Source organism: Haliotis cracherodii, unplaced genomic scaffold (genome assembly GCF_022045235.1).
Source record: "Haliotis cracherodii isolate W230 unplaced genomic scaffold, xgHalCrac1.p SCAF_39, whole genome shotgun sequence".
Classification (NCBI taxonomy): Eukaryota; Metazoa; Mollusca; class Gastropoda; order Lepetellida; family Haliotidae; genus Haliotis; species Haliotis cracherodii.
In genome coordinates this window covers 588,267-612,698 of record NW_027266296.1, presented here as the reverse complement: position 1 = coordinate 612,698, position 24,432 = coordinate 588,267, and the positions used below count along the sequence as shown (strand labels likewise).

Sequence of the window (24,432 nt, the reverse complement as noted above, 5' to 3'; positions counted from 1 at the left end):
GAAGCGGTTGGGGTGTTGACAAAATTTGATACAATCCTAAGAACAATCTCACTCCACCCCTCACCCCACCCCTCACCCCACCCCTCAACACCAATCTCTTAAACCTCAGGTGTATTGCGATGTGCTTCTTTTGGGCCAATCAAGACTACTTAACTTCTCCATTTCAACAGAGCGTGTGAGACGAACCTGCCATGACCTTCACAATGACAAGAGAAGGATGCGATGACCCTACTAAAGTATGCCTCTTCCATGACAAGAGATGGAGAAACCGATTTCAGTTCTTCATCAATCAAATAAGAGTTGAAATAGTCCCTGTTATCAACCTAGCCAAGTTTCAAAAGCTAGTGTGTACCTGCGAAGGTCAAGGTAATGACTATTTATCACAGAGATACAGGGTATGGCTGGGAAGGGTAACTCGGGTACTCAGGTCAGGTGGTTCCTGAGTGGCACCGGATACCCACAGGACTACCCGGACCTGTGGTTTGTCACGTGATATATTGTTTAATGGCAAAAATTATCTGGAACTTCCAACGGTTACAGTATAAGTGACTAGTGTTCGAATTTCTTTCTGACTATGCACCCATTCCTTCTGACTTTATATGTTTGAATTGAGATAAAAGTTTAGTCAACTTCAATGAATGCATGGCCAGATTGCTTTCTATGAGTATCTAAATACATTTTGCAAGGGCTACGGTCAAACTATTCCCAGCCGGACATTTGTACCCATCTCTTGAGACCTACAGCGCGTACCAAGGTAGGGTCGGGTAATATATAGTGGGGTGGGTACCCGGGTAGTAAATTTGGACTCGTCCCAGCCCAAGAACTAATAAATGGCATCAAACATTTGGACTCATTATCTGCAAAGTCTCATTTTCAGACGTATAACTGTTCATGTAATGATTGCAGTTTTTAGAAATAATATCTGATTAATTGAAAGTAGACATGTATGCTGAAATGTTTTGAAATAATGATTTGAGAGAGAAAAATAAGATATATTTGTACAGTTCACACAAATGGCGATATATATATGGAAGTAAGTTGACGTCAGAGTTCTATCTTTATGACATCAGAGTATAATTTTATCGCGGCACCCAAAAGGTCACTTTTCTTCTGGAAGATCACGTGTGATACTTATGATACTGGAAACAGGTTATAATCTCTTCATCATCTATAGGATGTGTAGGAATATTACACCTGAGTAATCTGTCCCATCTATGATGTAGTGCCATATGAATTGCAGCCATGTTTGTTTACATGAGCACTCACGCATTCGGAAATCAGTATTTAATGATTAATGGAACGTGATGCAATAGTTTTTGACAAGTAATACCACATCGACAAACACAGCATACTGAAAGTAGTTCAAGCGTGGTGACCTAATTTGCATATTTATCGGATCGTGATACCAAATTTATCGGATTAGTTTATCCCATCGATAACACTATTCATTATATACTAAATTATTATTTATCAAAGTTGAAAAGAGCCTAAAAATGATATCAGATAATTTTTATCCTTTTCAGATCCAGAGACATTTCCTAAGGATTTTGACAAGGTCTTGTCTGAGTTTTCGATCAGAGATATACCCCCAAAAGAAGCCAGAGAGTTTGTAAAATATCTCTATAGGTCTGACATCTGGAAAACAGAACAAAATAGAAGTACAAGTGCAAAGAATCTCATCTACCTTCTGCAGTGTTCACTGCAACAGGACTTTGGCCTCATTGATGGTCACGACTCCAGGCCTGACGCAGCCAACCCGACCAAATGGACATCAACAACGGTCAGATTTACGGTGAAAAAGTTTGAGCCTCATTTCATGGGTTTTTTCATTGGCATAAAGGGTCGAAATATCCGTACGGTAGAGAGAAAGTTTAAGTGCAAGATCCGTCTGAAGGCGGAATTTGTCTCCAGTCAGGGTTGTGGAATTGCAGCAGTGATTGAATACCTTTCAAGCAAACCTGTAACTTTGGAAGATATTTCTCAATGTCTTGAGAAAGAAGCTAATCGGATTGTCGTTGAAAGAGAATACTGTCAGCGGAAGGTAGGTGTTTGACTTGCTTCAGAACAAACAACTGTATTACCTTTGGATATGGTACAAGGAATGATAGAATGTCTTTGTTAGTTAGTTCCACATGATTAAATTTTGATGGGATGAGCTCATACTTTTCCCAGAATAGTCCTTTGTGACCAGGGATTTGGGTCAGACAGATCCGCACAGAGTTGTCTCCCTTGATCGTGTCAGGATCCCCATGATGCTTGATTTGTGAAAACCACTCTTGTGCTTGCAGAGATATACTACTACAAAAGGTTCAGGACACCCCGATTCTTTTGTATTAATAGTTAATTAATGACCATGATGATGGATTAACTACAGTAAAATAAAGAAACCTCACTGCATCATGGTCTGACAACACCTCCACCATGAAGGAAAATTCACATGAAACATTCTCCGAGAGGGGTGACTTCTGATCTTCACGCAGAGAGGTGAAGAATAATGATTTGATTTTATTATCCCCCGCCTCGAAGTGAAAGGGGGTATAAAGGAATGGGTGCGGTCCGTCCATCCATCCATCCCTCGTTTCATTTCCGGACCAGAATTAAAAAACCATGAGAGATATCGTAACCAAACCTGGTACATAGATAGGTCTGTTGGTGAACTGGTGCCTTTTGATAGTTTGGGATTTTTTAAATTCTATTTTTTCGAGTTTCCATAGCAATGACTTGACTTATACTGAAAATAGCAGTAGTGCTCGTTACCGGAGCAGATCTTGAAAACTGTACAGTATTTCTTGCGCACAACCGGACATGTCGTATTGGTGTCACATGAGTATTTCATGCTTGTTGTGATTGATCATGCCCCGACAGCGTGGATTGTTGTTCATGCTTTCACTCACTGGTTTGTCTGGTCCATACTCACTTTTTGGCAGGCTGCTGTAATATTGCTGAAATATTGCTGACTGCAGACTGCATCATTAAACAACATTCACCTGCTCACTTGACTTCAAATTGAGATTAAAAGATGTTTCTTTTGAAACAGCATTTTGATCATTGATATCAGATGATGTGATCTTTTTGTCAGACGCTGGAGTACTATCGCAAAAAGAGTGAAAGGAGACACAGGACATTCCGCCCAAAAGGTAACTAGTTCTGTCGACCATTAGTTAACATTTCTGTGTTCTGTATTGGCCATATTAAGTGGCCTGCTCTCTTAACCGCCCCCTCACCAACTTCAAGAATGATCTGTGAGTAATCTTAGTAAGCATCTCCGTATAAGACCGAATATTTACATTTATCCACATTTCCTTGTGTAAACATGGTAAATGACACAAGATTTACATGACGGTCCATTTTTTCTTGTGTAAATGACACAATATTGACAAGACGGTCCATATTATCTTGTGTAGGTGACACAAGATTTACAATCAGTCCATGTTGTCTTTTCTAAATGACACAATATTTACAGAAAACTGCAGCCCAGAAGGGTATATAATTGCCATGCGACTGTTTATATCAAAGTTGTTTTAGTTTCATTGATGTTTGAACTAGGTTTGTTCACTTCTTCCGAATTCTGAAATCAAATTTCAATAATATGTCACTAATGATATACACAAAATGTTGCGTGACGAAACTCCTTTTACGTATGTTGATTTCATGAATATTTATTTCAACTGTAAGATCATATATATTTGTCATAAAGATGTAGGTCATGTTTTTGTTTATAGTTTACAAATAACACCTGGTCGGGTTACCATGGTATATTGTTTGTTTACCTGGATTCCATTTCATTGGTTCAAAGAGCTCTTGTTCTGTTTTGAGAGGTACAAAATTATCCCTTATTCCTAACAACTGTTTTGTGGTAGCAGGGTTTGCATTAGCTGCATCTAAAAAATATAAGTACCGTATTCGACGTAATAAACGCACATGGCGCCCTCAAAATTAAAAATAGGAGTCTCTTATTGGAATATTATTTTAGTGAAAAAAACAGAGTTGAAAGATAAATATCGTGGTGTATGCCGACAGCCTGAAATGTTTATGTACGACAGATATTTTTTTCCAGATTTAATTGCCCATAATTAAGTGTGCACATAACACATGAGTGCGTATTATACGCCAATAAATAAGTCTTGTGTACATTCGGATGTGTACATCAATCGGAAGGGGTGCTAACTGGGATTGTTCACTGGCCAATACATTAGCAAATATCGCCGTGGGTGCTTATCATGTCGAATACGGTATACATATTTGAATACATTGTATAAGTGTTTAGGAAGCAAATCGCGTAGCAGTTTTCACGGGATTACGATTCATGTCCATTATGGGTTTTTAATGAGATATGTTCAGAATCAGGAATCTACAGTGATCTCTAGCTACAACGCTATATACCTGGGGTCCAAATAATTGATGGGTGTTATAGACGATCAGTGGTTTAACCTGTATTAAGAAAACACTATGGGACTGTCAATAGCTCTGTGTTGCCACAAGTCAAAATCAAAATCATTCATATAAAAGGGAGCAGAACAGAGATACGGTTATCGCAGCTAGGCTTGTGTAGCCGGGTGGTGGTGCTAACTCTGAATGAGTTATAGCCACATAACTACCACCCACTTATAACCCCCCTTAGATTCATTCTATACATATATACATACATGTTCATCTATTATCACCATCACTTCATTCTGTGTTCATTATATGTTCATTATATGTTGTCCTTGTCTGCAGTTGAATGTCAGCCAGCTAACACCAACCTGATACCCTTTTGCAGCCTCTGTAATTTCTCCAGCTTCACCTGGACTTCCCCCTATCTATTTTTAGATATGTCCACCACTTTATGTGACTGAAGCATCTTGACTTCCTTTAATATTTGTCAGATGCTACCTTTCTTTTGATTGGCCCTTTGGTCCACTTCTTTAACTTCCTTTCTCACCTGCCCTCCTCATGCATTCTGCATGAACTCTTTATGGAGGGAGGACTCTTGTTTACAGCTTCCCTCCCACCATCTACTACAAAAGAATAAATATCATCATCATCTTCAAGAACTGCCTCATGTTTTGACTAGCAGCCCAGTGGCTGGACACATGACACCACGCCCGGCTACACTTGCATGTTCAGAAGAAAGTGAATGTCATGTGCTTATATTCCACTTGTACAGATGCATACATCAATGAGAAGACAGCAAGCATAAGGAAGTACAAGAAGAGAATGGGAGCCAGCAGAAAACAGTAAGTTCTAGGGCTGGGACAAGTCCAAATTTACTACCTGGGTACACATCCCGCTATTCCCCGACCCTACCCGTGATAGGTCCCAAGAGTTGGGTACAAAATGTCCTATTGGTAATAGTTTGACTGTAGCCCTGGCAATATGTATTTAGATACACATATAAAACGATCTGGTCGTGCATATGCTGAAGTTGAAGTTTTTTATCTTTGTTCAAACATATAAAGGTCAGAAGGAATGGGTGCATAGTCAGAAATAAATGCAAACATTTGTGACTTGAATTGTAACCGTAGAGTTCTAGATAATTTTTGTCCTTAAACAATACGTCTAGTGACCACGGGGCCGGGTAGCCCTGTGGGTACCCAGGTCCTCCTCAGTACCCACCCGACCCGGGTACTAGAGTTACCCGTCCCAGTCCTAGTCACCTCAGGACATATAACTTGAAACAGGGATTTTCTTTAGGATTCCAAAATAAGTGGTCGTAGCAGCAAATTGTGAGAAAAAATCATTTGTTCAAGAGTGGGAATTCTTAGGATTCTTATTTTCGAAAACTCAGAGGTATTTTCCTTTTCCTTTCTACTTGACCTGTTATCTGTGAAATACAGGATGGGATATATATTTTATTTCCAATATCTGAATGTTTACTGACATTTGTTGCAGACTTAGGGCCGAATATCAATCTCATTAAAATCAGATCTTTGTTTAGCGGTAGCGAGAACTATACATACATCTTTAAGCCTGATAATGATGTTACAGCATGTAGCACACATTAAAATACAGCTATGACATCAATCTATTGTTTCAACTGTAGATTATCTGTAACAAATTACAAATTTACTTACCTGCTTTCTGCAATGCAAATTTTAAGCTCAATGCATTAATACTTAACCATGTGCATTTAACAAATGTACTGGCTACAATGATCAAATCACTCAAAATGAGTGTGTAGTACGGATGTACGTGCTTGTTCAAATGCAGCACAGAGACTGAAGCACAAAGTTATAGATTCTCAAGTGAAAAGAATACCGGTATGAGGAGCCAGGGAACTCCAGAATGCGTACTGTACATGTCTGGCTTCCTGTATGTCGCTATATACGTCATCTACCTGAGGCAATTGAGATAACTGACTGTAAAAGTCCACTTTCCACCCTTGTCGAACTAGACTGGAGTTTTGTGGTTAACCAGTGGTTAATATGAGTTGTTCCTCCTATTGACCAATCAGATTCCACCTCTCATATTCCTAATATTTGCTTCAAACAAAATGGTGGCGCCAGTGAGGAAGATCTGATCGAGTTAATCGAAGAAAAGTTTGACATTCCCTGTCTCGCAGACACCCAGTGCATGTGGATTGTAGCACAACACTTGAGCAATTTGATTAAAAACATGAAAACATTTGTAAATTCGGCAATCAGCCTACATGCCTACAGCAGTTGCCATGTTGTTTACAAACAGGATGTCGATTTCATTACACGATTTTGATTGGACAATGCATAGACTCGTTAGTCCTGCCAAAATATAACTCAGAAATCCCAGCCTAGTTTGGCAAGAGTGGAAACTTGACTATTATAGTCAGTTATCTCCCCTGTTTCAGGAAGATGGCTACATATAGGCTAAGTTCAATAATCTGTAACACGAAGCTTAACCCCATTTCACCTCTCCGCCTCAGACGGAAGTAGATCAGTGAGCCCCTGGCCCCAAACACAGATAAAAAGTGTGGATATTTCATGCTTGTTCTTCCTTGAACTTCTCATTGCATTGGAATAGTGCAGATACTGATGATCACCATGGCAACAATCAATATATCTATCATAATCAGGGGCCAGTCTATCTCAGTGTTTGTCTGTTGTTTAACGCTTCACTCCAGCTTTTCCAACTATATGACAGCAGTCTGTAAATAATCGAGTCTGAATCAACAATCCGGTTATGAGCACCGATCTATGCATTTGGGATGCAATAACATGCATCAACCAATTTAGAGAGCCTGACCACCCGATCCCACTAGGCACTGCTTCCGACAAGCTTGGGCTGCTGAAGACCAATTCTAATGCGGATCTTCACGGGGACTGTCTCAGTGACTATTGTGAATAGATATATATGTTCATTTTCCTTCATGTATATATGTGGATTTGTGTTCGCAGCCACCATGTCAGACAAGTAAATGTCTCCAAACTTGAAGGGAGCCGCTGCCTCAACTGTTTGGTCAGCTACACAACGCCATTGTTCAAGGATGCTAGGTGTACCCACCACCCTGGATACATAGGTATTATCATTATTGTCCTGTTGCTATGCAACACCACTGTTAAAGGATGCTAGGGGTACACACCACCCTGGATACATAGGTATTGACATTATTGTCCTGTTGCTATGCAACACCACTGTTAAAGGATGCTAGGTGTACACACCACCCTGGATACATAGGTATTGACATAATTGTCCTGTTGCTATGCAACACCACTGTTGAAGGATGCTAGGTGTACACGCCACCCTGGATACATAGGTATTGACATAATTGTCCTGTTGCTATGCAACACCACTGTTGAAGGATGCTAGGGGTACACACCACCCTGGATACATAGGTATTGACATTATTGTCCTGTTGCTATGCAACACCACTGTTCAAGGATGCTAGGTGTACACACCACCCTGGATACATAGGTATTGACATAATTGTCCTGTTGCTATGCAACACCACTGTTAAAGGATGCTAGGGGTACACACCACCCTGGATACATAGGTATTGACATTATTGTCCTGTTGCTATGCAACACCACTGTTCAAGGATGCTAGGTGTACACACCACCCTGGATACATAGGTATTGACATTATTGTCCTGTTGCTATGCAACACCACTGTTCAAGGATGCTAGGTGTACACACCACCCTGGATACATAGGTATTGACATTATTGTCCTGTTGCTATGCAACACCACTGTTAAAGGATGCTAGGGGTACACACCACCCTGGATACATAGGTATTGACATTATTGTCCTGTTGCTATGCAACACCACTGTTCAAGGATGCTAGGTGTACACGCCACCCTGGATACATAGGTATTGACATTATTGTCCTGTTGCTATGCAACACCACTGTTGAAGGATGCTATGTGTACACACCATCCTGGATACATAGGTATTGACATAATTGTCCCGTCTCAATACCAAGCCTCACTCAAGCTGCATATTTGTGTAAAATCCCCAAAATAAATTGCCATAACCCAATCAATTTAGAAACGCTTTAAGCAGAATTAATTTTTTCAAAGATCAATCCAATGGTTTAAAAATACCCAATAGACTGGACTCAAGGGTGAAAAAGGGACTACTCAACTTTTGGAAGGGATAATCAGATATGTGACCCGTGAAGATTCCGGGGTCGTCAGCAACCCCTGCTTGCAGTAAAAGGCGACTATATAGCTGGAATATTGCTGATTGCGGCGTTAAACAACAAAAAAACAAACAAACCAAATCAGATATGTTGATCTATTTAAACATACACAAACGATGAATTGCAAAATGACTCAAAATTGGGAATAGTCTGTTAAATGTCAATACCATACATGGTAGTGAATACCCTGTACCCAACAATATCTGCTGTTAGTTATTTTTGTTCCAATTACTGGAAAAAGTTGTTTTAAAACTAGCATGTTGTTATGTGTAAAAGTTGACATCTTGAACGGAGTGCCCCGTAATGGCATTTGATAGACTATTCCTGATTTTGAGTTATGTTATTCTTCATTGTTCTCATTTGGAGCCAATCGGACTGTAATATATCATGAGATAGTTTTGTGTATGATGGGAAGTTATTAGTATCCCCAGTAGTATATATTGAAGACCCATAGAAACCTATCAATAGCCAATGTCAAAGATAACATATGTAAATATTCAATGGCTCAAACCTTTAACTTGACAGTAGGGATCTTTCGTCACACCCTTCTTGTCCATCGCCTGTGAACAATTTTCTCTCAGAAACCACAGAAACGATGGAAGCTGAAACGTGCATGTATATTCCAACCGATGAGGACACCGAAATGTGTTCAAGCATACACTCAGATTTCAGACCCGTGAAGATCCGGGACAGAATAGGTCTTCAGCAACCCATGCTTGCCTTAAAAGGCAACTATGCTTGTCGTCACATAAAAGGCGACTAACGGGATCGGGTGGTCAGGCTCTCTGACTTGGATGATGCACGGTCATCGATCCCAATTGCATGGATCGATGCTCATGATATCAATCACTGGATTGTCTGGTCCACACTCGATTATTTACAGACTGCCGTCATATAGCTGGAATATTACTGAGTGCGGCGTTAAACAACAAACCAACCAACCAACCAAATCAGATTTCAAAATAGCAACCATTGCCATTTGTCATCCATTTTGGAGGATCAACTCTATGACCAGGTTAGCTACAATGGTGTGGCACTAGTTTTATTATCATGCATCAGTTAAGTGTTGCCATGACAACACAAGGTAAGGCAAGGGTAATTTATTGAAGGGTTAGGGCTGGGACGAGTCCAAATTTACCACCTGGGTAGCCGACCCCCTATTGCCGACCCTACCCGTGTACCCACAATAGGTCTCAAGTGTTGGGAACAAAATGTCTGATTGGGAATTGTTTTACCACAGCCCTGGCAAGAACTGTTTAGATACATGTATCAAACTATCAGATCATGCGTTCACTGAAGTTGACTGAAGCTTTATCTTTACTCAAACATATACAAGCCAAAAGGAATGTGTGCATCGTCAGAAAGAAATGCAAACATTAGCGCCTTGTAGTGTAACCACTGAGCTATAGTGAGTTTTTGTCATTAAACAATATATCACATGATTAACCACGGGTCCGGGTAGTACTGTAGGTACCTGGGTCCTACCCAGGACCCACCTAACCCAAGTACCCGAGTTACCCGTCCCAGCCCTAGTTAGTGGGGACATTGACCAATGAAGTTTTATGCATTTAGAAATATGAACAATTTTTGCTTAAAACAAATGACCAAGTATAACAATAATTTTGATCAATGACAGTGATAAGATGTAAATAAGTTGCATTATCATAAATTAATTTAATTTCTGATAAAAGAAAATTAATATTTTTAATTATGGAAGCACATTTTCTTACACTGACAAAAGATCAGTCTGCATCAGTGTTTCATAAGTCTTACCGGAGAATAGGCATGTTGTGATATTCATGTCTCTCATTTCAGTACAGGGGCGGTAGGGTAGCCAAGTGGTTAAAGGGTTCGCTCGTCATGCCGAGCAGCCGGGTTCGATTCCCGACATGGGTACAATGTGTGAAGCCCATTTCTAGTGTCCCCTGCCATGATATTGCTGGAATATTACCAAAAGCAGCGTAAAACCAACTCACTCACTCACTCATTTCAGTGCATATCATGATATATGAGTCATGATACAATATTTACTGGGTATTTTAAAAAACAATTTGCACAGATATTGAGTAAATTACTTCCCTTTCCCTGTGGCATGGCCATCAAAGGTTCGTTGCGATGACCATTTTGTATTAAACTTGCATAACTCATTCTAATAGTTTCATGAGATTGGATTAAACATTTTTTTATGTAAAAGGTCGAAAGATGACATAAGCCTGAGTTCACAAATAGAGTCGTTATCAGACCTAGTTATTGCAAAACTTTGTAAATACAGTGATCGCTCGCTATAACGCTACCAATGGGGTCCAAATAATTGGTGGGCGTTATAGACGATGAGCCGTTTAACCGAGGCCGAGGCGCGCGCTCGGAAAATCTCAAATCATCAATATCATATTGAATATGTGTTTATCTCACGTCACATCACTATTTCCCGCGATGTTATTGAAAATAAAATTCTCGGACACACATTTCGACAACGGGTCCACATCAAAGAGCAAAATAAAGACGTTTTAAACAAATCTTTAAATATATTATACAAAGTGATAAATAAAATCAACAAAAATATATCTAAAAGTAATCAAACTTACATCTAAGTTATTATTTCCATCGTTTCGTGCGATCGCGTGTAATGTAAGTCAAATGACATCTCGGCTTTCGTCGCCTTGAATTCTCGGCTCGGACACAATGTTTAATGCAAAAATATATGCATGAAAAATCTCGTAACCTGGCTCACAGCTCGTAACCTAGCACGATACATTCGCGTATTACTTTCCGAATCAATACAGAATTAAACCATGAGTTGATAGGGGGCACAGGTGGCCCAGTTGTCTAAGCCTTAGACTCTAAGGCGCCGCGATTCGCTGTGCAGAGTTGCATCCCTTGGCACGCCAGAAACCTATGATTGTGGATTTGAATCCCGGTTCGCCCCAATTATGTTTATGTTGTCAGCACCATACCTGTGCTGGTGGGTTTCACCGAAGTGGTAAACGTCTGAGACCTGCATCCTTTCCTCCCACATTAAGCTGACACGCCGCGATATGACTGGAATACTGTTAAAAGCGGTGTTAAACCCAACTACCCACACTCACCAAGAGTGGATACATGGTAAGGCATACCCTGTATTATATCAGCAGGTGTAAAGTTTTCATTGTTTCCATAAGTGATTTGCAACACCCCAACTGGAGAACTAGTAGTTTTTCTTTTTTTCATCTTAAAATTGTAATGTTTATTCCGTTTTTAATAGTATACCGATTTTATCCTCGTTATAGTTGCAGAACCATTGTCTAGCACCAACGGGGGCAAGAAGAAGACACCCAATCATAGGTGGACCTGTTGTAGCCTCGTGACTCAAACATCGCACGTCACCATGAATGAACACACAGAGACAGGGTACGTTTGTGGCCATGTGATGCAGTTCTTGTCTTCTGTTTCCAAAGGAAGGTAGTGCATGAATGTTATTTAATGGCTCAGTCAGCAATATTCCAGCTATATGAGTGTATTTTTTCAAGTATGGTCCACACTAGGGATGGGTATTGGAGGTTTAAAATGTGGTTGAATATTTTGCAAAGCACAAGGCGGTATTGCGATATGTTTTGTTTGTTTGTTTGTTGTTTAACGCCGCACTCAGCAATATTCCAGCTATATGACGGCGGTCTGTCAAATAATCAAGTCTGGACCAGACAATCCAGTGATTGACATCATGAGCATCGATCCACGCAATTGGGAATGATGACATGTATCAACCAAATCAGCGAGCCTGACCACCCGATCCCGTTAGTCGCCTTTTGCGACAAGCATAGTCGCCTTTTACGGCAAGTATGGGTTGCTGAAGACCTATTCTACCCGGGAATCTTCACGGGTCTATTGCGATATGTATCACAATATAATGTATAATTCAAAATTTTTGATTCAGAAGCAATCTGATACATTAATATGAACTGAAGTTCATAAATGGAAGAAAACAAGATGCTGGTACAACATGTTTACTCATTCAATAAATATGCAGTCATCTTGGGGCCCCAGATGCTTCCTAATTATTTTTTGGGGTGTCCTTTTTCCACAACCCACACCCAATCTCATTAGAATTAGATCTTAGTTCTCGCTATTACTAAACAAAGATCTGAGGACATCCCATTACCGGTCATGTCAGACTGACCTTGCGTGAATTTTGACCGACCAATGGAAGGACTGACAAGAAGTCGACATTAGCCAGTCAGAAGGCAGCTTTCATGATATGGTAAGCGACGCTCTGATTGGTCTGATGAAAGGTCGTTCTGACGTGACCCCAAATGGGATGTCCTCAGATATTTGTTAAGTGGTACCGAGAACTAAGATCTGATTTTAATGGGATTGCACCCACACCCAGACTCCAAATCTCACTGCCCTACCCCCAACCTTAATGTCGACATATCAAGCTGGTAATGTACATAGGGCTTCCAGTAAGCTTATGTCTCGTGTTTTCCAGCTGTACTGTTGGCCTCCACAACTGGCGACCCGATCGGAAACAAGAAAAGGGTGATATGAAGTCGAAAATTATGCATCTGGAATAATCCCATCTCACTGTAAAGTTGGAGCCAGTTCCAGACTACAGTCTCATTTCAATGTGGATCTAGAGTTGATACTGCAGACCACAGTCTCATCTCACTATGGAGTTAGAGCTGATTCTGCATTCTGCAGACTACAGTCCCATCTCACTGTGGAGCTAGAGCTGATTCTGCAGACTACAGTCCCATCTCACTGTGGGGCAAGTGTTGATTCTACAGACTACAGTCCAATCTCACTGTGGAGCCTGAGCTGATTCTGCAGACTTCAGTCCCATCTCACTGTGGAGCTGGTGTTGAATGATTTTGCAGACTAGTCCCATCTCACAGGAGCTAGAGTTGATTATGCAGACTATATTCTCATCTCGCTGTTGCTAGATTTGATTCTGCAGACTACAGTCCCATCTCACTGTGGAACTGGAGTTTGATTCTGCAGACTAGTCCCATCTCACAGGAGCTAGAGTTGAATGATTCTGCAGACTAGTCCCATCTCACAGGAGCTAGAGTTGAATGATTCTGCAGACTAGTCCCATCTCACAGGAGCTAGAGTTGAATGATTCTGCAGACTAGTCCCATCTCACAGGAGCTAGAGTTGAATGATTCTGCAGACTAGTCCCATCTCACAGGAGCTAGAGTTGAATGATTCTGCAGACTAGTCCCATCTCACAGGAGCTAGAGTTGAATGATTCTGCAGACTAGTCCCATCTCACAGGAGCTTGAGTTGATTATGCAGACTATAATCTCATCTCGCTGTTGAGCTAGAATTGATTTCTGCAGACTACAGTCCCATCTCACAGATGCCTGGGTGAAATAAGTTAACTTAGCTGATGCAAGTTTATTCTTTTATTGCCACACGATCAGCCCAGTCAACATGGTGACCATCGATCCCGGATTTTAGTTGATTCTTACGACAGACATGGAGTATTCTGTCAGGACATCATGGAGCTGTTGGTGCCAGACGTAGTAAATAATACAGACATTGAACTGAAGATTATCAGTTTTGTAAGGATCACTTACTGATTCTCAGGCAAAGAGACACCTTACAGTGCCCTTAGACAGCAAATCTGGTTTGAAATAACACTTACGTTAGCTGTGATATGCTGGAGAAATAGATTTGAAATACCGTATTCGACGTAATAAGCGCCCCACTCTAATAAGCGCTCACGGCTAAGATATTGGCTAGTGAACAATCCCAATTAGCACCCCTTCCGATTGTTCAATGTACACAAGACTTATTTATTCGCGTATAATACGCACTTGTGTGTTATATGCACCCTTAATTATGGGCAATTAAATTCTGGAAAAATATATCTGTCGTACATAAACACTTCAGGCTGTCAGCATAACCACAAAATTTATCTTTCAACTTCACCAAAATAATATTCTAATAAGAGCCCCCTATTTCTAATTTTGAGAGCGCCCTGGGCGCTTATTACGTCGAATACGGTATTACATGTTGTGAGAATCAGAACAGGTTAAGTGGAATGATTGTGAATCAGACTTCTTTATACTGCAGCAAGTTAATTTACAGGACTTCCTGAGGCCAATATGATGGAATATGCTGTGAGATTAGTATTTAAAGGGTTGCTGAAGACATTTTCTACCCCGGATCTTCACAGGTCCAGGAGAAAGGGGTAGTAATTAGCGACAACAGCTATTTCTCACCATATCCAAAGTACTGTTGTAAATTATAGTCTCAACTTTTGATACACACGGTACAGGTGTTTCTATTTATTTAAATTCTATGTTACACCAAGCCGATTATTTATGATATGGATGTGAACTTTATACAATAAATCGGATTGAATGCCAGAAATGTTTGAGATTTTTCACTGTGTATGAATCCTTTCCTTTCCTCTATTTGTCATCCAAACCAAATTTCATAAAAAAACATGCAATTCTGCTTGAAGAAATAGATACATCAATTAATTATTAGGTTTGGACAATATTTATCAGACCAACTTTCAGTTTTCACAAAGACATGTCACGTCATCCTTTGTATCATGACACCATCGCATTCCAGGGTGATGTTTTAACATTCCAGAGTGACATATTAGCATTCTAGGGTGACGTTGTAGCATTCCAGAGTGACATTTTAGCATTCTTTTTACGTGTTAGCATTTTTTTTTACGTTTTATCACTCTATGGTGATGTTTTAGCATTCCAGGTCACCGTTTTAGCAATCTAAGGTGACGTTTTAGCACTCCAGGGCGACGTTTGAGCATTCCAGGATGTCTGTATCCCAACTGCAGAATTGAGTAAGAGAGATAGTGCTATGAAAACATACTGATAACTTTTGAGATTTATTTCACAATGTTGATAAACATGTTTTCCAATCTGCGGGTGTTATTTAGTATTCGATGCCTGGATAACCGAAGATGTGTAATCTTCGGCTAGTGCTGTCAGATCCAAATGAAACTTTCTGACATCAAATACGCAAATACACCAACAAATGTGAAAACACTGTTTCTCACCTAACTCAATATGTCAGTATTGAAAGTTGAATAGTACAAAGTTTTTATTAGTTTTTAATGAACACATTACTTTCTTCTTTATACATTTATTTCATATATTATATGAATATGATAAATGTATTAATACCATTTTTTAGTTTTGTTTGCTGTTAAACGCCTCAGTGAGCAATATTCCAGCTTTCTGACGGCAGTCAATACCACAGTACATAAGCATATGTTGTTTTTTCAAAATGTGCACAGCAAATGGTTTGTTATTATTCAATACAGGCTCAGAGAATGTAATCAAGCGGAAAAAAACAATATTGTTACAGGGTATGTCGTGATGCATACATTTGTACAGTACAATCTGACAGGAGCGTTCACAGACTGCTGACTTTGATATTAACAGTGATCATATGTTAGCTGTATTTGATTAAAAACACTGAGATGGTAACAGCTGACACACATGTGTTTAGTTGGTTTGCAATGACAAAAAACCTTACTAAACCCTTCCCGTGCTCCAGTACCTGGTGAGAGTTTGCAGTTCCCACACATATAACGTCATTGTACGCAATCCTACCGAATCTAACCATCCATGGTCAGTTCCCACATGATCCTGGGTAGAATAGGTCTTCAGCAACTCATGCTTCCCATAAAAGGCAGTTATGCTTGTCGTAAGAGGCGACTAACGAGATCGAGTGATCAGGCTCGCTGACTTGGTTGATGCAAGTCATTGTGTCCCAATTGCATGGATCAATGCTCAGGATGTCAATCACTGGACTGTCTGGTCCAGACTTGATTAATAACAGACTGCTGTCATATAGCTGGAATATTGCAGAGCGTGCCGTTAAACAACAAACAAACAGTTCCCATGTAGCCCGACTGGTACTTCATATATTTTATATTTTTCTTATTTCACAAGATAATGCTGTGAAGAGGGCTGTAAAATTAGACTACTCACTTGTCTGGCCCTAAAAATAACAAACAACACATTTTTTTGTTCATATCCATTTTTATTTTATCATTCTGGGAGGGGGATATGGGATTTTGTGTGGAGACTAAATATTCTTTCAGCTTCATATGCAAAACCGAGTTTAATTAAACTATGAGCCTAAATATTTTTAACCAAAAAAAAATGTTTCTTTTTTTCTCAACAGTCTGAAGTATAATTATTTCATTCAATTATTTTCTGGGACAATGTATTTTTTTTTAGTAATCCAAGGCTCACGCAACCTCTCTGGAATATCAAGTGGTTGGTGCCTAACTGCAACAAGTCAAGGTATTCAAGGGTTATCTTTGGATGCTACACAACAATACCAGCTGATCTAAAAATCAAATGACATCTCACTCGGGTAGCCTAGTGGTTAAATTCCCAACATGGGTACAATGTGTGGAGCCTATTTCTGGTGTCCCCCACCAAGACATCTGGAATATTGCTAAAAGTGACATAAAACCATACTCACTCACTCATTGCCAGCTCAAAGCATTAAGATGTTAGGTACAGAGATTGGCACTAGCCTGCCAGCCCGTATCAGTTTATCCAATGTTAAAGGCATCCTGAGGACTAGTAGAAATAACCTGTAAATACTTCAAATGTCGCTAACAGATCAGGTCACTTACAGATATACGTCCAGTGAAATTAGTGATAACATATGACAACAGTCAGATTGTTGATTTGTTTGTTGTTTATCACCACCTCAGCAATATTCCAGCTTTATGACAGTCTGTTAATAATCATATCTGAACCAGACAATCCATTGATTGATATTACGATCCATGATGTCAAGGTACGATGACACACAATGAACCATGTCACTAAGCCTGATCACCTGATCCATTAAGATACCTCTCAGGACCAGCATTGTGTGCTTGGAGTGAGTGAGTGAGTTGGGTTTAACGCCGCTTTTAACAGTATTCCAGTTATATCACGGCGTGTCAGCTTAATGTTGGAGGAAAGCCCGAAGTGATGCAGGTCTTGGACATTTACCACTTCGGTGAAACCCACGAGCACGGGTATGGTGCCGATAAACCTAGAAACATAATCGGGGCGAACCGGGATTCGATCCCACGATCATAGCTTTCTGGCATGCCCAAGGGACGCAACTCTGCTAAGCGAATCGCGGCGCCTTAGACGACTGGGCCACATAACCTGGAATCCACACGGGTTCCCAAAACCATGAAATTCTACTAGTCCTCAGAATACATTTAACATCAGACAATCTAACAGGATAGTGCCAGCTTGTTTCCCTGACATCTTGATGCTATGACCACATATTGGAGAAGGCCAATGCAAGTTTTCAAGAGATCTCACAAGACCTTAAATCAGCTAGCATCATCACCTAGCCGTTAGAGATCAAACTTTCATGTAATGTCTCAAAACTTACACACCTGCTTAATCTACAAGTTTTGTCATCTTTTGTGATACATTCTACCATAACATTGAAGAATGCTTGATTCTGATTGGTTAAAATTTTTAATTTTCCTTTTTGCTACAGAAACCTCTTTTAAATATTAAAAGCACTCTATAGAGGAACTACATCAAATTTCAAAAACACAGTAGACATATCTCCTAAGTGGCTATTAATTTAGTCATTAACAGTCAAAACAAAATCTGTCACACAACACTTTAACAAATGCCCTGATCCAGTTAAACAGTGTTTCCCATAGGATAATTCTCCAAATACATTACACCTTATACATCTATAAAGTCTCAGCTTGCTCAGTGGCTGAAAACACAGGGCCAAAAAAAAGCAACAAATTCTCTACCACTCTGCATAATAATAAAGGCATCCAATTTCAATCATTGAATATCATATATGAATCAGATTAAAACTTGTGTCTCTAAATTGAGCATTTCTAAATGCTGCCACCATATTCCTGGAATACTGCTGAGTAGTGTTGAACATCAAACAAAACATCAAACAAATTTGGTCATCTTTAAAAAAAAGATCAGTTTCCCTTACAGATGACAGAACATACTATACCTTATTCGGCGTAATAAGCGCCCCGCTCTAATAAGTGCCCACGGCAATATTTGCTAAGATATTGGCTAGTGAACAATCCCAATTTGAACCCCTTCGGATTGATCAATGTACACAGGACTTATTTATTCAAGAATAATACACACTCGTGTGTTATATGCACCCTTAATTATGGGGAATTTAATTCTGGAAAATATATCTGTTGTACATAAACATTTCAGGCTGTCTGCATAAACCATGAAATTTATCTATCAACTCACTTTTTTTCACCAAAATAATTTTCAAATTAAGAGCCCCCTATTTCTAATTTTGAGAGCGTCCTGAGTGCTTAATACGTCGAATATGGTATGTGAAATATGTTATACAACAAATCAAGGGAACTTATATATACTACTCAACTTTCAATAAGGATAATAAGATATGTCATTCTCTTTAACCATACACTTGACATACTAAGAGAATAGGTTTCGTGTATCAGGGAAAGAAAAATATCCTTATCAAAGTGGAATAGAACATGTTATGTATCATGTCATTAATGCTCGCCAATCTAGACCCTTGTGTTAATGACCGCCTCCGTGGTCTAGTGGAAGAACACCCGCCTGGAGAGTGGAAGGTCCGGGGTTGGATCCCCGGCCGCGTGATACCAATAGAAAATGCTACTTGTTGTTATTCTGCCTGGTGCTTGCTATTTAGGGGCTAAAACAAGGACTGGTCAACTTGGAGTCTGAGTATACTGTGCCTGAGTGGGGTATTCATGTTAAACTGTGATATGTTAATAAAATCAGCATTAGTCCAGCAGCCACACACACATACGTGCATGCACGTCGCTATATAAGTGCAAAAATCTTGGACGCGACGTCAAACACCATTTTACCTCACCTCACCCTCTCTGATTAACCACAAGAAAATCTGGTCCAATGCAAATCAGTTCAACCAAATTACACCTGTACACTGTTGTATTTTTGATTCAACTGCATCACCCACACTGCAATTAAATAACAAACTGACTGACTGACATATTTCTTGATGTATTTGGACTGGTTAACATACCGATAATATGACCGATATCTTTCACTCTACAAAGATCATAAATATTAATATTAAATATTAACCTAGCACTTCACAGTTTTGAGTCTGTGGATTCTATTTTAAGATTGGCAAAATCTGCATATGGAGCTACATGTTCAGCTGCCATTTCAATATTGCAGGTGACACGCCCCTTGCGCTTTCCCTCGCTGTCCACAAGATACTGTGTTCGATGGTGGCGAGGATGTTTACGTTTCAGTTCCTCCAGTGTCAAGCTGCTGTTCAGTATTTCTCCCTCCCCGTAAACATCCGGCACTTTCGGATATAGGTCATCACCTGTAACATTGCACACCATTTTTAGTGAGTGAGTGAGTTAAAATTTAACATCGCATCAGCATTATTTCAACCATATAGCGACGAGACCAAGTTTAATATGTTAACAATTAAGTCATTTAAGCAAAGGACTATTTAAAATCAATTCATGCATACCATATTTAAAAACAATTTTCACACTATTAATAGAGATGACAGTTGATAGATAAAAAATAATAATCATGATAATGAGAACGCTTGTACCCTCAAAATGCTACACAATTAGCCATCAGTAGATCAGTATGCCCTTGAAGTCATTCTCATCAAGCTGCCTAGCAACCACATTACCATCTCATCCTACCGGGTACCCATTCACAGCAGTGTTAGAAATTGGCATTAATCCTGTAGTCCTTGTCAAACTGCCCAATAGTTGAAGTATCATAAGGACTTATAGACATTTGTCGTTATTAGGGGTTTGGCTATGTTATGATTAAAAGGACTAGTGGTCTTAAAAACAGTTTCTATCACTGCATTGGTTGGTGAACAGAGGCATATTTCAAACAAATTCCCATGGTCAAAGAGTGAGTGAGTGAGTTGGGTTTAACGCTGCTTTTAATACTATTCCTGTACTATCGTGGCATGTCAGCTTAATGTGGGAGGAAAGCCTGAAGTGATGCAGGTCTCAGACGTTCGGTGCTGACAAACCTAGAAACATAATCGAGGAGAACCTGGATTCGAACCTATAATCATAGGTTTCTGGCATGCCCAAGGGATGCAACTCTGCACAGCGAATCGCGGCACCTTATACGACCGGCCCCCTTTGGTCAAAGAGATACCACATGAACATGTGTTTCAGTGTGGGGCAGAACCAACACCCTAGAAACAATCAAGTACGCTTGCACCCAGTGACTATCCACTACTCCCCATGACCAACATCGCCTAACTTCGCCTGATTGTGACTTGTACTCTGTACACTGGGCCATGTTCCATCACAGAATGAACATGACGCCCCATTCTAGTAAAATGTCTGACATGATATTCAGGGATGAGAATGGATATTTTTCTTTTCAGCTGAAACTTCTTTGCAATGGAGTGTGGTCCATAATTTAGGGGTGTTTAGGGGGGAAGCCATGAGTTTTTAACAAATTTGTGGTCACTAAAATTCATAGAAATTTGTGTATCTGTGGAAGATTCTCATCCCTGGGTATTATAAAACTTTGTGAGGGAGTTAATCATCTCACCAGGCATTAGGTACAGGACAGAGTCGGCACATTCAAATCTGACAGGAAGCCATCGCTCAATTCTGTTCTTTGACCGTGCCCAGCTGAAGTGATGCAATTCCTCAAGGCTGGACATGTTCAGCAGTCGAGCCAGTTCGTACATCTGAGGTGGAGCTATACCTGCCCATCCACCTTCAAATTCCATTAAAATGTTTAATGGGGATCCCCACTGCAACAAAACAAACATTATTTTAAATAATAACTTATCATGTTATAGAAAATAAAATATATATTGTGTTTCCTATTTCATCCTATGCCATAATTGAGTAGGAGGTTGCTTTTATTTGGGTTTATTAAATTTTAATCTTTAAAACCCCCCCAGCAATTTGCAGCATGTCAGTAAAAGCCTGCTGTATGTGAATATGATCATGATATTCACTAGCTTATCTACAGTGAAGTGCAACAAAATTTACACTAGTACTAGTAAATTTACACTCCAGACAATACCGGGATGGTGATACAATAAAATGGTACAGCTGAATTTGGGAGGAAATGCTAAACTGATGCATGTTTTAGATGCTTAGCCCTGGAGAAACATACAAACACAAAATATGGTTCTGACAAACCTAGAAACTCTCAGGGAATTTGAACACATGACCATAGAACACAACTGTGTGTGCAGGGAATTGGGTCAGTCATGCCTCTGGTAAAAAGTGATGATGATGATGATGATGATGATAGTAAAAATAAATAAAAAATAATATTTAAAAAACAATGCAGTTTACCGGGCACAGCCCAAGCTCTACCATCCGCTCAATTACTGCGCTATAGTAGGACCTCTGTCTCGCCATACTGTTACCATGCCTCACGCTTCAGTGACTCGCTTCACGATCCAACACCCCTTTTCGGTCTTAGCGAAATTTACACATCTTTACGATCCAACACCCCTTTTTGGTCCTAACTGGATATGAAAAAGTGCGACCGGTAAAGTGCACTACTCCCAAAAATAATAATACATGTAATAATAATATTAATTGTTATCACTGGTTATCACCAACAGTAATATCAGTCACTCGTTAAATCATGTTTATCCAGCCAAGTCAATATTATCTACAGGACATTCAATGTCATACATTGATGACAGTATAATCATGACGTAATGTCTGTTCACTGTCATACTCATAGAAACTTCTTTATCATTTGCAATCGTACCTGGCTGTGGACAGTTTCCCCCTTGTCTTCAGCAACATCTGGTTTTTCTTCCAGGCAACACAGAAAGAAGGCAGTATCGTATCTTCTGGGTTTACGATGAAGAATGATCTCCTGAGCTGGTGTCAGCCAGTCCGACCACTCGTATAGTGACCACACATCAGGCACAATATTCATATCACGACACATCGTGATGAATTCTGATGCGTTTTCTTCAACTCTCTTCCTCCAAGTATTAATGTTTGAATCTGTTTTCAAGGCATTTCCATATGTTGGCGAGTCTACATTCATTACCGTCGTTTGCTTCAAGTTGGAAACATTTCTCGCTAGCAAAACGCCTGATTCTTCAAACGTTTCTCGTATAGCGCATATCCTAAACGCTATTTCACTGGGAATGGCAGTGAATTCTGCATCACGAATTCGACTGAACATCGGTGCCCCTTGTCCATTTCCTTTCACAAAATTGAATAAGTTCGACCTTGAGAGTTCACCAGCTTGACCGAAAATGTCGAGCCAGTCTTTCGAAAAGTCTGCATCACTTGCTACACCACCAGGGAAGACATACAAATTGGGCATAAAAGTTGACTTGCTACTTCTCTTTAGCATAAGGGTTTCAAAGTTATCTCCCTTTAGTTCAGCTGTCCTGCGACTTGAACCAACTGGTTGGAATGTTATACCGTTGCGACATTTGTTAGCTGAAACAATTATCAGAGTAGCGGCCTCTCGCCAAGATTTCAAAATAGCTGCCATGCTTTAACTTTGACAGTACGATCTCTTAGTCTGTTGACCGATATTAGAACTCTAAGCTCTCGAGCCTACACAATCGCTGCCATCTTGGATTTACAGGATCGAAGTCCACCGAGCTCCTCACACCGCATTTGGTAGGTTGACAGTCTGCTCGGTTGGATGGGCCCTGCTCTGGACTCTGCACTACCGTACGTTCGCTGTCTCTGACATATCTGACACAATAAATTATCAGTGGGTTGGTAAATAGTTATGCTTTGAAATTGCGGCCTGGCGTATTTGTTAACAGCGTGCGCAAAGCGTGCTTGGAGCGATCACAATTCATAGGCGGATCCAGAGGGGTCCGGACTCCCCTAGACTAACATTTAGTCTCTGAAATCTTATATTACACAATATCCTTCTTGGCTCTAAAAGTAAGAAAAAATTCCCTTTACTGATGTGGAGTAGAGCAAGCTGGAGCTGGCTAGACTTGCGTTTGTATTCGTTCCTAGATTATTATTTTTTTCATAAAATAAATATATTCCACATTCACTGGTGCAGGACTAGGACTCCCCATCCTTTTTGAAAACCAAATGTAGTATGTTTTATGCAGTAAACTTATCTGAGAGAGAATTTTGATATTTTGGACCCCTCCCTTTTAAAAATGCTGGATCCGCCATTGCAATTATCTTAATAGAGGGCTATGTAAGATTACACACACGCGTACGCACGTACGCACGCACGCACGCACGCACGCACGCATACACATTCAAACGACCTTATTCGCTTTCTGGACAACATTTGAGACAATTTAAGACGAGTTTTTACAATAAATTCCATTAATGCCGAACGCCATGCATCTCCTTACGTCTTAGAGGTTGTTATTACAAAGGAACTGATGTGTAATGTTGGGCCTACATATAGGCTAGAGTTAGATAACAAAATGGGGACCCTGGGTATACAGGCCTCCATAGCAACGTAAGCTAGACGAATTGGTTCAAAAGGTCAAACGATGTATATATACCACGATGCCTCGTCGAATGAGGCGACTGACGAATTAGGTCAAAAGGTCAAACGATGTTGTATATATACCAGGATGTCTCAAACCTTAAGGAATTAATATAAAAATCCTTCGTGGAAATTTTGAACTACTCGGTGGTCAGGCTCGGAGGCTTGGTCGATCGCGCATCTGATGAGAGGACACGTTATGCTTAATATCCAAGAAAAGGCTTAAAATTCACACCCATGTTGGGAATCAAACCCAGCTAATGGGTATTGGCGCATCCACTTTGAAAGATGTATGAAGTAAATGTTTCATACATAGTTGTGCATCCAAGAAAGTAATCACAGTTAATCATCATTTTCTCTATATAAA

General features: G+C 40.0%; 2 protein-coding genes across 2 annotated transcripts; one reads left to right on the top strand and one right to left on the bottom strand.

The window, feature by feature from the left end:
* The first annotated feature begins 175 nt into the window (after window positions 1-175).
* Window positions 176-14,943, top strand: LOC139478150 (uncharacterized). The gene is made up of 7 exons (XM_071260484.1): window positions 176-366; window positions 1,524-2,041; window positions 3,080-3,137; window positions 5,150-5,219; window positions 7,353-7,474; window positions 11,862-11,982; window positions 13,058-14,943. The coding sequence occupies exons 1-7, from the start codon at window positions 192-194 to the stop codon at window positions 13,140-13,142; spliced, it is 1,149 nt and encodes a 382-aa protein (XP_071116585.1). The 5' UTR covers window positions 176-191; the 3' UTR covers window positions 13,143-14,943.
* A 1,621-nt stretch (window positions 14,944-16,564) lies between these two features.
* LOC139478147 (acyl-coenzyme A diphosphatase NUDT19-like) lies at window positions 16,565-23,157 on the bottom strand. The gene is made up of 3 exons (XM_071260481.1): window positions 22,338-23,157; window positions 21,147-21,354; window positions 16,565-19,929 (listed from the first exon to the last, which is right to left on the bottom strand). The coding sequence occupies exons 1-3, from the start codon at window positions 23,082-23,084 to the stop codon at window positions 19,688-19,690; spliced, it is 1,197 nt and encodes a 398-aa protein (XP_071116582.1). The 5' UTR covers window positions 23,085-23,157; the 3' UTR covers window positions 16,565-19,687.
* Between the last annotated feature and the right edge of the window lie 1,275 nt (window positions 23,158-24,432).

Bases quoted from the DNA above. Each gene is read 5' to 3' on its own strand.
- LOC139478150 (XM_071260484.1), top strand. From the start codon at position 192: ATGACCTTCACAATGACAAGAGAAGGATGCGATGACCCTACTAAAGTA. The intron at 367-1,523 runs GTAATGACTATT...TATCCTTTTCAG, and splicing joins GTGTACCTGCGAAGGTCAAG to ATCCAGAGACATTTCCTAAG. The intron at 3,138-5,149 runs GTAACTAGTTCT...CCACTTGTACAG, and splicing joins CAGGACATTCCGCCCAAAAG to ATGCATACATCAATGAGAAG.
- LOC139478147 (XM_071260481.1), bottom strand. From the start codon at position 23,084: ATGGCAGCTATTTTGAAATCTTGGCGAGAGGCCGCTACTCTGATAATT. The intron at 21,355-22,337 runs GTACGATTGCAA...GTTTTGTTGCAG, and splicing joins GGGAAACTGTCCACAGCCAG to TGGGGATCCCCATTAAACAT. The intron at 19,930-21,146 runs GTGAGATGATTA...GCAATGTTACAG, and splicing joins TGTCCTGTACCTAATGCCTG to GTGATGACCTATATCCGAAA.